Below are 13444 nucleotides of genomic sequence, written 5' to 3' on the forward strand. Positions count from 1 at the left end.
GTATAAACTAAATCTTAAATAATGGGACAGGTGTAGCCCAGAAAGCAGTTGGATCAAATCACAACTTTTATTCTTCCTGACAAAACTAGTTTAACTGGAYCAGGTGTGTAGGCTGCCGTGCTTTCACACATCTTGTCCCCTCTGACCACACATTTTCTATAAGACTAGGATTAAGGACTCTGACATTGAAACATTTCCACTTTTCATCAAATATAATTTATTTTATTGAATCACAGTAAAAATCAACAAGAAAAATGAAGTTATTTATTCCTGGAAACCCATCTTTTGTTCTGGTATTGATTTACATTTTTTGCACTAAAACCCATTTACATCACCAACACTGGTCATATCTCCTTCCCGACCAATGCACTAGTCACAGGTTCTCATGTTATGTTTGCAAAATGATTTTGAACCAATGAACCATTGAGGCATAAAGAAATTATACCCCATTGTACAAAATGGTACTTGTTTATCATGGAAGTCTTTTATTTAGTTAATTTTCCATGGTGTCACACAAAAAACAGTGTGTTTGAGGTGTGGCATACAAAATGTCCACACACAGTCATGCAATCACGTGCCTCACATGTTGTAGATAAACTCTTCAGAACTTTATATATGATATACATTCTTTTAAAGGTACTGTAATCCTATTTAAACTTCAGACTAAAATAAATAAATAAAAAAAAATCACTCCTTTTATCTTGTTGTATAAATCATTTCGATCATCCCAACTCACCTAAAGCACGAAAAGTTTGTTTACAACCCCACAGTCTATTGTTGCCAAGTCACTGATGACACTGCTCTTTGCTGCCTGATTTGCAAATTGCAAGAACCTTTTTCTCATTAGTGGAATTTAGACATAAATAGGAGTGCCAGGACAAGAACAGTGATTTCTTTGGTTATGCATTACAAATAGAGCTAATAGCTCTGTTTGCAAAACTGCTTAGACCTTTGTGCATTTTGGATTTTTGACTGTGCAGTTTGTTTGCATAAAAAAAAAATGGAGGTGAACTTGGCTGTCGATAACTGAATTGTTTGTCAAGCCTTTTGGAATATAGATTGTCAGGATTTAATGTTTATCAGTTGTTAGATATGTACTCTGCAGTTATGTGAAATGATTTTCAGTTTCAGCTTGCAAATATCGAAAGACTTTAGATTCTCCTTTTGGAACATTGATATCTACCTATTCAACTGTTATAGGTTAATTATTCATGATATCTGAACAGAAAGGGACGTAAATGTGATCTCAGCCAAATAAATAGACTATTGAGGTGAGGTGATTGTTTGTTGCAACTGAAAGGGCGCTGAAAATTAGGGAAGAGGTGAAGGGTGTGGCGCGTGAGTTGTAACAGAAACTCACGCGCCACTTAAACACCTACAAATAGCAGTGTGTTTAAAACTTGAAAATTTCTGAAGAAATTTAAACGGGGCCTGACAAGGCCTGCCAAAGTGTGTTTGTTTTTTGGAACCCAGAGTAAAAGAGAGAAAAATGTGTGTGTATATGGATAGGATGATTATATTTTGCCCAAAATGGTAATGGTGATGTGAGTTTATAGTGAGATTTTTGATTGATGCATATGTTTGGAGCCACCTAGTGGTATGATGACAAATTGCATGCAACGGGTCCTTCAGGCGCTCTCTCTGCTTCCCCCTGAGGAATGCTGATGGAGGTAGGTGCGAGTGAAACAGCTCTTCCCTCCATTTTTTACTTAGGGTCATATTTTTCTAGTACAACACAACACATTCACGAAATATAGTAAGTTCATCTAACACCTACGGATATAATTTGTAGGGTTTTCCCGTGGTTGGACTGGAAAAATATGACTTTATGTTTGGGAGCTGCGCCGGTTGGTGTTTGAGGCTGAACACTCGGTCATGACACTAACTGTGTCTTGTGTGGGGTATCACTAGCATGCTGTCTTACATTGACTTCCTCCATTCCATTCTCATCTTCAATAACACCGCGATTCATATCTGTACCTCACTCACAGTAACAGGACAGATGAGAGAGAGATGGTGTGCGCTGAGCTCTGAAATTTTCAAGAAAAGGATGAAAATGATTGGCCAATTTGCTCTGACACACCTTGACAGAAAAGCCCTAGAAAAATTTTGAAAACATTTTTCAGAAGCTGACACTCAGTGCGAAGTCATGACCGACTTCCATACCAATAGAAAGCCGGTCTATTAGTACGACTGACTTCGCCAGGCATTTCAAAGCTTTCCGTATGCATTGCTATGGCAGGCCCCAATAAGCCTTTTAGATACCAACTGAAAGGGATAGCTACCAGCTAGTACCATATATGGTTTCTTACTGGAGCAATGCAAATGTATGGAATAAAAAAATTTGTTTGTTGTGTTTCTTGCAAAAATCTTTAAACAAAAGAAGCAGCGAATGCTCCTATGGYAACTCTGGAGAAACTGCATAGCTTCTTTATGTTCCTCCAGAACAAAAACAAAAGATTCTGGTTAACTCCTCCACCAATTTGGCCTTACTGATGGCTTGCAAAAAACATCCCAATTTCCAAACAAAAGGCATATTAAATCCAGTTTGCCACAAGCCTGAAAACATATATCGGTAGGTTTAGTCAGTTGAGATCAAAATTGAACTTTTTGGCACACATGCAAAATGCACCGTGAGGCTCATCAACCTGAGAACATTGCTATTGTAAAAAATTACAATAGCAATTGTAATCTATTGCTCTTGTAATGGAGAACAACAGCATCATCAACATGATGCTATTGATGTATCCCAACAGTATCCTGCTTTTGGGATGCTTTTCTTCTGCTTTGAAGCTGGAAGGAGATGACAGGAAGATTAATGGACCTAAATATAAATACAAGCCAGACTTTATAGAACATTTTTAGGTAAACAAAGCTGTGAATATGCATTTTTACCTTTTTTTCTGGAAAGTAGATGGAGCAAGACAATGGCAAGGCATGAAAATGTTTGTTGACTGATACTTTCCATCCCATGTGACTGAGAGGAGAGGGAGGTATTTTGCAAAGAAGAATGTGGTTCTACAAAATGTTGATTCATGTGGGTTAAATATAAATACGCTCCATTCTTCAGATCTTTATTTTCTAAAAAAGATTGTAACAATGCTTTTTTTTCATCCTCTTCACAATCATATGGTACGCTGGTCTATGACATAAGATACCAGTAAATCCATAAAAAAATGCTTTTTTTTACGGATGTAAAAAAAAAAATGAAGTTGAAGGGGCTCTGAGTACTTTTGCATGGCACTGTACATACAGGTTTCTAAGAATCACATTCAAAATATATTTTTTTGTTTTTATCCTTTTAATGAGATTAACAAACATAACAGTTAAAATGCTTACTGAGGACTGTCAATTTTCTGAAATGCTTGATTACTTTTTGCATTTTGTGTTTTCTTAATAGCCATTTGTCTTGGTAAATTAATACTATTGTTTCAAGTTAATGAAAAAGACCGACTCAGAGGTTTTCTCTCAGCAAGCTGTCTGGGCACAACGGTTTCCAGCAGCCTTTTCACCAGGCCCAAGCGTCCTGTCCTGATCAGAGTCTTGGACAACTCTGTGACCTCTTCTGTGTGTGTTCTGTAGAGAGCCCGGAGTTCTGCTTTTACAGTATCCTGAGGATATCGCTCCTCTGCCTTGTTTACCCACATCTCCAGCTGAGTGATGACAGAACTAGGGTCAGAACCTTCTTGCATAAATAGATTGAGGAGCGTCACTAGGAGGCAGTGCAGGGCTGTGGTGTCGGTGCTCCCTGGCCTCTCTAACTCCATTGCCTGCTTGAAGCACTCTGCAGCATTCTGCTCTTCGCCTTTTATTAAAAGGCAGCGTCCTCTGAGCACATGGAGGTCTGGTAAGCTGTCTCCTGGCTTGAACTGTAGGGCTTTGGACAGACTCACCAGAGCATGGTTTATTGAGCTTTCGTCCACCATAAGGCTCTCTTGGAGTGCATCGACTCCCATGTAATAGAAGACCTAAAAAGAAGAGCGTGAAGCTGTAAGTCTGTTCCCAGCCTATGTCCCGGACCCGAGTCATCATAGTTTTTGCTTTACCTGTGCCATCTCTAGATGAGTCCTCAAACACGGACGTACTGTCAGCACCCTGTCCAAGTCTTTTCTAGCTTCAGCTAGCTTCTGGCGATCTGGAGCTCCTCCTATTCCGAGTTTTGCATTCTCAAGTTCGTTGACATAAAGGATCACGTTTATCTAAGCAGAGAATATACAGCCATATTCAGGAAATGAAAAGACGTACTCTGGTGAGGCTCATTTGTCAGATTAAAAGTACCTTCTTAAAATAACGACCTTTAATGAGAGCCTTTTTTTCACCAAAATCACAAAGTTTTTTTATTGGTTTGATACTAACATAATATAATAATTATAATATAATATAATAATGAAAATTAAAAAAAATAAAATTACAAGAATAAAAAAGTACAAGAATAAAGTCATAATACTGTGAGAATAAAGTTGAAATAGTACAAAAATAAAGTCATAAAGTTGCCGGAATAAAGTTGTAAAAAGATTTTATTTTTATAGTTTGAGGGATTTTTCTTTTCCTTAATGTGGTCCTAGTTTACCAGCGCTGCCAATAATTTTGGAGGTTGCAAACATAACACATAGGTATACCTATGTGTTATGTTATTACTCCATTATTATGTACAGAGAATACACTGAAGCCTTCTACTCACGGCTTTATATGAAGTGTATCATGAAATGTGTGGAGTTGATGTGTCTCAGATGCAATACCTTTGCCCGTGTGCAGTAGGCCTGCCAGTTGAGCTCTGGATCTGGCAGAACATTCAGAGCCATGTTGCAGATCCCTGTGGCCATTTCATGTTTGCCCAGCAAAAAGATGATCTTGGCAAGAAGGTTCAGGATGATTGTATCGTCACTAGCCAAATCCATGGCCTGAAGAGAAAGACAGTTCTGTTCAATTCGGCACACAGGTGGCAGCAGAAAATGCTAATGTCTGAATTGTACTATAATTTGGTTAGAATACGTGTAGTATATTGAAATCATATTATTGTTAACTGAGGTTAACAACAATATAACTAATTCATTTTTAAGTGAATTGTTCAGTTACAAATCTGAACAATTCACCCTTCATAAACATCGATAGTATGAAAAAAAAGTTGTTTTTTTTGCTTCAGATTGAGATAATCCTTAAAGTAAAACAATGTAGTTAAAGAAATTGCTTCCTTTGCATTGTATCACATCAAAATACTAAAAATTAAGAGGATTTTAATCTCATAACATCTTATTTTTATAAGGCATAAAGGTAATAAACTTTATTTAATGGATAATATTTCTCTGACCTTGTGTGAAGCCTGACAGATTTTTTTGATTATTTTGTATGATTTATTGGTTCATTTTGTATCTGATATCATAAAGCTTTATAAGACTCTTATGTAATAGTAAAATGTCAGCATGTGCAATTCTGTTACAACTGTTTTTATTCGTTGATGTCTAAACCAAAACAACTCTGTCAGAATATATGTTGAAAAGGTAGTAATGTAGGAAAATAATAAATGTAAGACATGTGGAGTAACTGGATTGTATTTGGTGAGATTTCTAATTCTGAGTTTACTTACGGTTCCATAGCAGGACAGGGGATCAGAGGCTGAGAAACCGCAGTCATGTATTGACATGGGGATGGAGGAAAATTCGTCCTTTCTTTCCAACATCATGCCAACGTAACACCAGGCTAAAGCTAACAAGAGACATCACAATTAAGAGCGTTTCCTCACTTTCTATGGAACTATTTTGGTGGGAAAAAAACAACAATCATGGCATCTCTAAAGAACAAATGTACAAAACATTTACGTTACAGAAACACATTGATTCACCACATTTAATGGAGCTTAATGCATATATTATACATATGTTAAGCATATAATCTCAGAATTTTAGGCCATGCATACATATAAACTGCCAGATACATAAATTATTTTGCTTTAGAAATGTCTTTTTGAAAAAAACATTAATTTGCAGACAAAATATAATTTTATTTAGGTACACATAGTTTACTTCTGTTTATCTTAGACTAGCAGTTATCATCTTGGAAAGGTAGCTCAGCTGAATCAATGTCATGACACGTGATGACAAATGTAGCTGTGATTAGTCCAGTCTATGTGATGAAGGACTAGAGTTTGGATGGAGCACCGATTATTTTAAAATGTAATACCAGATTATAGGGTTAAAATCTTTCTCTCTTCTGAATTTATATCAGTAGACAGACACATGTTTACCTTTGTGCTGCTTTGTCTTAGATTCCAGTGTTTCCTTTAGGAGCCTCAGTCCCTTATTGTAGTGGAAGAGTCTTGAGTATTCAGAATCATCTTTGGTTCTTATGATCTGGTCCAGTCTACAAGAGACATGAAGACTGGACATTTTAACATTTAGACACTTTGTTGTAAAAAAAAAAAATTATATAGATATTAGATGTTTTCTCCATACCTTACATAAATAGCTGCCATTTTAAAATACCAGCTTTGTTTTTCCCCGGTTGGTATCTAAAAAAAAAAAAAAAAAACGAGAATCAGCTTTACAGAGTTCATCTTGGGTCAGAATTTTGAACTGTACTCTACAGAGAGTTGACTAATATAAAATTTTATCATTATTATTCTTTTAAACATACTGAGCTCAATCACAATGACAGCCAGCGACAAGAAACGGGTTTATTAATAAATACATGGTACGCCTTCATTGTCAAACATTTTTTGTATCTTTTATCTCTTACCAGGTGACCCCCATAATGCAAAGCTTTGTTGTAAAGTGACAGCGCTGACATCAGCTTCTCCGGCAAGTTGTCGTCGCTGTCCAGCTCCACGTCATACGGATAGACGTACGCCTGCTCAGCCAGACATCGTGCTGCGAGTAGCCTGGTCTCCTCCTGGGAATCGTCTCCAGAGTTCATTCCCATGAGACAGGAGACTTTGTCCACACATTCCTCTGCATCCACCTCTCTCCCCTGTGTGTCATACACAAAGCCCAGGTTGGCCCAGGCATTGAGATTCCCAGGGTCCTCCTTGCAGATGCTCCTAAAAAGCCAGAAATTCAGTGGGTTAAAAGAAACATATTTTAGAGCAAACCTGAGTCATTTAAATCACATTTTTATAATAGATTCCTTGAAATCTTCCTGCTCCCAAAGTATTCCTGCAATACTCCAAAGTTAAAGTCTATGTTTTGGCTACATCTACCTATTAGAATTGATTTTAGGATGCAATACATTCTGCATTTATTGTAGAATTCATTCAGTTCTCTTGTGTTCTCTAAAAGTGCCAAGGTGAAGCATCACTTTCTGTTTATGACCCTCACTTGTGGAACAGCATTGTTGCAGACCTGACGGCAGCAGAGACCATTCATGTTTTAAAAGGAAAACTTGAAACAAGTTGTTGTTTTTATTGAGTCTTTTAATTTTCTATGCTTCTTAAAATGTTATACCTTTGTTGCCTCATCATCCCCATAGATTTAACCCAACACCCTCTCTGTTGATTAAATCTACGAGAAGCGATGCATAGTTTAGATAAATGAAGAACAGTAAGAATAGTTTACTGTGTTGTTTGTGCCACTATCAAATGAATGTATTATTGAAAAAAAAAAGCTTAAGCCCCAAGTTTATAATAGCTTCTGATGGGAAATAGACTCAAATGTGTCCTGTAACCCTTTGTCAGCAACATGAAATATAATTTGTGAGGTAAAGCCAACTCTCAAATGGCTGTTGAATTCTGGTGTATTACATATGCCGTATTTAGTCATTTTAAGTCTCTACTGTTTATTATGTCCATTGCAGCTTGTGACTAGTTGAAACAGAGCAGTCAGAATGATACGGATTCACTGTTCTGTCATATCATTCTGAAAACCTGCAATTTTTGAAAAGCCTAAAGTTATAAAATGTATTGCACACACTTCATAGACATGCTTTTAAAAATATGATGGCCCAAACTTTGCCCAAAAATCTCTCTCTACATTAGCTTTCTTAGCTCACACGGCCTTCCAGAAGAAGTTAGTCTTCTACCTGAATATTTCCTCAGCTCTGTCCAGCTGCTCCAGGTGAAACGCCAGCAGCCCCAGTAGATTTCGAACAGCGTACTGCAGATATCCCACTTCAACCTCCAGCTCCGCTTGCAGGCTGTCCTGTTTCAGGTAGGTGTCTCTGAATCGCAGATTTGCAGGCCCAACAGGATCACAGTTAAGATTTAGCTCCAGGTGGAAGTGGCCAGGGATGTACTGCATGTCCTCAATCAGGGACTCAATGTCCTCTGAGTTGTCTGTTTCCATGTCCTCCTTCTTTGATCCTGTTGGAAAAGCTGAGAAGAATCTGACTGTGTGTATTTTGACTGGTGATCCTCCACACCTCGTCTTCTTTAGATCTGGTTGTCGTAAGATGTCAGCAGGTTGAACAGGTTAGACGTAGGAGTGACCAGGGAGGGAACTGCTAGTAACCGAATTTCTTTTTATTTCAGTTTTGCCTCCCTCAGTTTTTTTAAACATATGAAAGGATAATCCTTTCTGAAATTTAAAGATTTTAGCAATTGTTTTCTCTTACTTAGATTAGGACCTGTAACAAACGAACCTCTAAAGAACGCCAAATAACACTCTAAAGTTTAGAGTGTTATTATTATAACTTTTGTCATCTGTACATTCTGGACCTAAGCCTTCATCTCAGGAAATTTGAACTGATTTTATCCTCCTTACAGATTGAATATGTTTGTGTTTGTTTTGTTGAGTTTTCATACCTTCTTTAACTTTATAGTTACTTTTACTTTGGAATTCCTTCATAATAGAGCAATCCTGCTCCCAGGGTTTCCTTCTGTCCTCACATGTGCTCTGTTGACTAGTCCTCTCTGAAAGCTTAATTTTTTTTCTACTATGCGCCTTTTTGTTTGTTTCTTTGTGTACATGACTTAAGTTGTTGCCTTTCAAGCTGGGATTTAGGATGTAGTTTTAGATTTATCTTAGCACTTTGGTGGACTTTTTACCCATACTCGCTTAGTATTTCACAGGCCTTTATAGTCTTACCTACGCCTCTGTCAGCTGTGCCCAAGAATGTGACCAATCAGGCTCTGTGTGACTCACGAAAACTCTGAGAAAAGAAAACTCTATGAACTCTCTCAACAAGGGTTCTGCTTAGTTCATGATAGAATAGAATAGATTAATTTATTTATAGTCATCGCAAATGATATAATGTAGTGTACAGTGAGATTTGGATAAACGACACGAAAACAAATGTTTATTGAGAAGTATGAAAACACAAATATTAATTCATCATAAGATATTAAAATTACATAGTTAAAACTTTAAGCTAAAAAACATCTGATACTGACTGGATATTTGACCTCTTACTGAAACTCTGCTTTTCTTATTTAGAATTATCTTCATTATGATTTTGGTGTTTTTTGCTAACTGCTCCACTTGGTGGCAACATTGTACTATATACCACATATTGGCTATCAAAAGTACTGAAGAAATAAAGTCACCAATAAATGATGTTAACTTCCAATCATTTCATCTTGGTGGTTCCTCAAGCAATTCAAAACAATTCAAATTTGGCACACAGGTGGCAACAGCAAATACTAATATCTGAATTGTAATGTACATTGGCTAGAATTCATTTAGTAGATTGTAATGCATGTGACAGGGAATGCACCAAAATTAAACTAAAACATGCTTTTGAAGTGTAAATAACTCAAACTTAAATCAACTGTGTCAATAAAATAAGAGAAAATTTCTAAATTTCTGTGAAGGATTTTAACATGAAAACTGTGAAAATTAATAGAAAGTATGGCGCAAATCAGTCTTTCCAGTTTTCTTTTTTTTTTCTTTTGTGTGGTTTAAAAAGACAAAAAAATATATAAATCAAGCATCAATTTATTGTCAGGATTTACATTATAAATTAAGTACTGTTTAATCAAAACATATTGTGGATGACACCAAAGGATTTGCCTATGAGCACATACTTGGTTTTTGTAGTGAGACCAAATCAAATATCTTTTAAATTTTTTTCTAATTTAATGTGACAAGTGTTCTGTAATAAAACAAAACAATTTCTAAGGAAAATAAAGGAAAAAATAGAGTTTGCCAAAAGGCTGAGATCAGTCTTACTGTGCCAACAATAACCTGAATTTCTGAAACCAAAAGTAGGACTTTAAGATGGAATAATTTTCTTCAAAATAAACATCGAAATGTTGGGGAAAATAAAAATCCTACACCTGTGTGGGAGAATTGTGATATGGGATGAAGGAGTAAACTGTTGAAAAATAGAAAAATGTTTCAACAGTATCTAAGTTTGGCATAGAAACAAAACACTTTGTGCCTCTGTTGAAACATAGAGGTGGAAGCATCATGCTTTAGGTTGTTTTTATTTCCACAGGTTTATGGAAAACTACACAGATTTTAAGATCCTTTACTTAGGCAGAGCTTCCAAATATAGCCAAGGCAAGTTGTTGAATTTTGAAAGATTTTTGTCAGATTAGATGTTAATTGAAACAGATTTCTTTCACCATGTTGTTTTTTTTTTGTAAGTTTTACATTTTTCCTCCAGTTTTCCTTTTGACTGATTTATTAATTTTTTTAACTGGGGAAGCTGTACATAAAAGCAGCTGTAGCTTTCCTTGGTAATATAAGCCATTTTATTCGTGTAATATTCCCTTCCATTACAGCAGCAGGACTACTGTAAAATGAGTTTGCTATCCTGCTGCATTTAAACCTTTCCTTTAGGCCAGAATTAAACTCTTCTAGTTTCACATTGCTGCATGTAAAAAAAGAACAACTGGACAGCCTATTCTTTTTAATTCAGACAGCAGAGACATACAGATCAACAACAGAAGCATTTCTTGAATATGCAGCTTGAAACTAGATCCCCCTGGCCAAACCCACGCAAATATAAAGCCACAATGCAAACCCACACACAAATGCTTGAGTTAAGTTTGAATAAGGCTGCTGATTCTGCAGCACAGTGCCGGATACATTTGCAAACCGAATGCACTGCATAATGTGGATACTGTAGCCCGGCCTCAGCATGTGGGTGTGCAAAAAGCTGAAAATGTTCTCCTTCACGACACCGTTGCCATGGTGGTCATCATGGATACCGGGCTAATTGCATAGTAACATAATCATTACAGGCACGTGTTTGTTTTTTTAAAGTCAAAGACAGAATTTGATCTCGCTTTTGTTCACACTTGCTCATATTTAAAAGGGAAATTTTACATTACAGCAGCTGGCAGACTGAACAAAGGCATTATCGGATAGAGTCTGGATAATCACTTTGGAGTTACTTTTCTGTAATGTGGGATTATAACATGTGCTCCACACATTATAGTCTTTTCACAAAGGTCTTTGGCTTTTAAACTAACCCATTGTTCACATATTTACTGTTTTGGTGAATGGCTACTGTAGCAAACAGATGTATTATGCCGACTGAAAAAAGAAAGTAACTGGGATAAAAAATGTGTCTTGTCTTTGTTATCAGAAAGAACAACATCCTCCTTCAAATCCAGCTTTGGTCATTATTGTGTCAGTGGTACAGATACACATTTATGGCTTTTCATCTTCTACTGCAGCGTCCTACATCCATTTGGTGCATTTAAAACTGCAGCTGTCGGCTTCTTATCCGCAGCTAGGATGAGTGATCACAGTAAAARCATCAGGTGCYTTAGGGAGACCTGAGCGGATCTGACCACAGATCAAAGWCCTTATCTCTAAATGTACCAGGCAGTGCACAGAAACAAGATATATTCAGCAAAGAACAACTGTTCTTATCCTTGATCTTTATTGTGTAATTCATTGTATTTTTCAAATATAATTCCTCTTTGGCCCACCACTAACTTTAAATGCCTTTGTAATAAACTTGTGGACAAAAACTAATCACCAGATATGGTTCTGCTTCTCCTCTTAAGCTACAAGGAAAAAAAAAATATCCCAGTAGGAAAATTATGCTTGTCATTCACACTAATTTTTTGGCCATTTTTGTTCATGTCTGCTGCCATTGCCTGGGGGACTATTTGATTTCTTATGCCATGAAAACTTTCCAGGAAATCAGTCCTCTAGTCTCACAGCCACATGGCTTTAACCTGACGCATACCCACAATTCCATGTCAGGAGGTTCAGGCCTGTTAGGGGGGAATCTGTCTATGCTGTGTGTGCGTGTGCGTGTGTGTGTGTGTGTGTGTGTGTGTGTGTGTGCGCGCGTGTGTGCGTGTGTGTGTGTGTGTAGGCAGGGGAAAAGTTGTCAATTGTGTAAGTGTGAGTCAGACTGCAGAGTGGTGTGATCACCATTTGTAACACCTCATTCATCACACTCCTAACACCTTTTCCACCAAAATGAGATCCTGAATCTGTGAAAGATGCTCATCCAAAGATTTAATAAAACTGCAAAATTACACTCTGCCCGCACCATGATGCAGTTATTCAAAAATACAGTTTTAGACTTGTTTGTATGCAGTAAAAACATGTTGTATCTACATATAAGAGTAAACCTGTTTATTTCACCAAATGTTATCTTTTTCCATGTTCTACCTCTTCTAAAAAGCACTAAGCAATAATTTCCTGCAGGTAGTGGAATGTTTTACTGTATAGATACATAAAGAATAAATACATTCCTTGATATCAACAAGGACAACTTGGAGAGAGACAGAAAGAGACTTTTTATTTCATCAGTTGCATAACAGTTAAGTCAATTTCCTGTATGTAGATTTTATTTTGAAAGTGAGCCCGGATGCAGATCCGCGTTGTGTCGCCTGACTTGTCTCTTCTTCTCCGCTCTCCTCTCGCACTCTGCGGCTGCTGCTGTCATCATGCAGGTGGAATCTGCGCAGTGTGCTTCAGAATAAAAATCTCCGACAGGGACGCCACGGCTCCTCTGAGCYGCCAATCAGCTGGACTCCTGACATCAAACCGCCGTGGAGGAAGAAGCAACAAGACAAGAGACAAATTAGATTTTTTTTTTTACCCCCTTGCGCCTTTTACCTGCCCAAGTTAGAAATATGTTTCAATTTGGATTAAGATCTCGTTAAATTGTTGCTCTGCGCGGGATAATAAAACGCTGTTGTGTTGTTACAAAGTGTTTTCCTCTCTTGGCGCAGTCCAGCGCAGCTCAGCGGGAGTCGCAGAGGATGTCGCCCAGTCCTAAAGGAAATGAAAGTCCCAAACAGACCAGAAGGACGTAATCTTTTGGGAATATCTTCTCTTTGCACGCGCCGGTGCGATGGATGAAGGCACCGCCAGCGACACCATCCCAGATCTGAAAGACATAGAGACAAAAATCGGCCGGAAGACTCCCGAGGGTTTGCTCAGGTGGATGAGAGAAGATGCGTCCTCTCTCCGGGGAGAAACCAAACTGGCCACCMCTCAGGACACCAGTAAGGACACTGGGAGGAAGAGTTTGGATGAAAAGATTAGGAAGCTCAGGATGGAGATGGTAAGATATCGATGTGTGTGTGTGTGTGTGTGTG

General features: G+C 37.6%; 2 protein-coding genes across 2 annotated transcripts in view; one reads left to right on the top strand and one right to left on the bottom strand.

The window, feature by feature from the left end:
- Positions 1-3060: 3060 nt before the first annotated feature.
- ttc22 (tetratricopeptide repeat domain 22) lies at positions 3061-8349 on the bottom strand. Its single transcript, XM_008415207.1, has 8 exons — positions 8011-8349; positions 6733-7033; positions 6450-6505; positions 6242-6357; positions 5585-5703; positions 4740-4901; positions 4047-4199; positions 3061-3968 (listed from the first exon to the last, which is right to left on the bottom strand). The coding sequence occupies exons 1-8, from the start codon at positions 8271-8273 to the stop codon at positions 3432-3434; spliced, it is 1707 nt and encodes a 568-aa protein (XP_008413429.1). The 5' UTR covers positions 8274-8349; the 3' UTR covers positions 3061-3431.
- A 4306-nt stretch (positions 8350-12655) lies between these two features.
- lurap1 (leucine rich adaptor protein 1) overlaps positions 12656-13444 on the top strand; it is a 15015-nt gene continuing 14226 nt past the window's right edge. The window contains exon 1 of the mRNA XM_008415208.2: positions 12656-13410. Within this exon, the coding sequence (XP_008413430.1) occupies positions 13198-13410 (213 nt within the window). The 5' untranslated portion in view covers positions 12656-13197. The remainder of the gene's footprint in view (positions 13411-13444) is intronic.

The sequence above is a fragment of the Poecilia reticulata genome, linkage group LG8 (assembly GCF_000633615.1).
Source record: "Poecilia reticulata strain Guanapo linkage group LG8, Guppy_female_1.0+MT, whole genome shotgun sequence".
NCBI classification, from domain to species: Eukaryota; Metazoa; Chordata; class Actinopteri; order Cyprinodontiformes; family Poeciliidae; genus Poecilia; species Poecilia reticulata.

What these genes read in the sequence shown, in the direction of transcription:
- ttc22 (XM_008415207.1), bottom strand. Translation starts at nt 8,273, where the DNA reads ATGGAAACAGACAACTCAGAGGACATTGAGTCCCTGATTGAGGACATG. An exon ending in TGCATTATGGGGGTCACCTG is followed by an intron (nt 6,506 to 6,732) that starts GTAAGAGATAAA and finishes TTTTTTTTTTAG; the next exon opens with ATACCAACCGGGGAAAAACA. An exon ending in ATGGCAGCTATTTATGTAAG is followed by an intron (nt 6,358 to 6,449) that starts GTATGGAGAAAA and finishes TGTCTCTTGTAG; the next exon opens with ACTGGACCAGATCATAAGAA.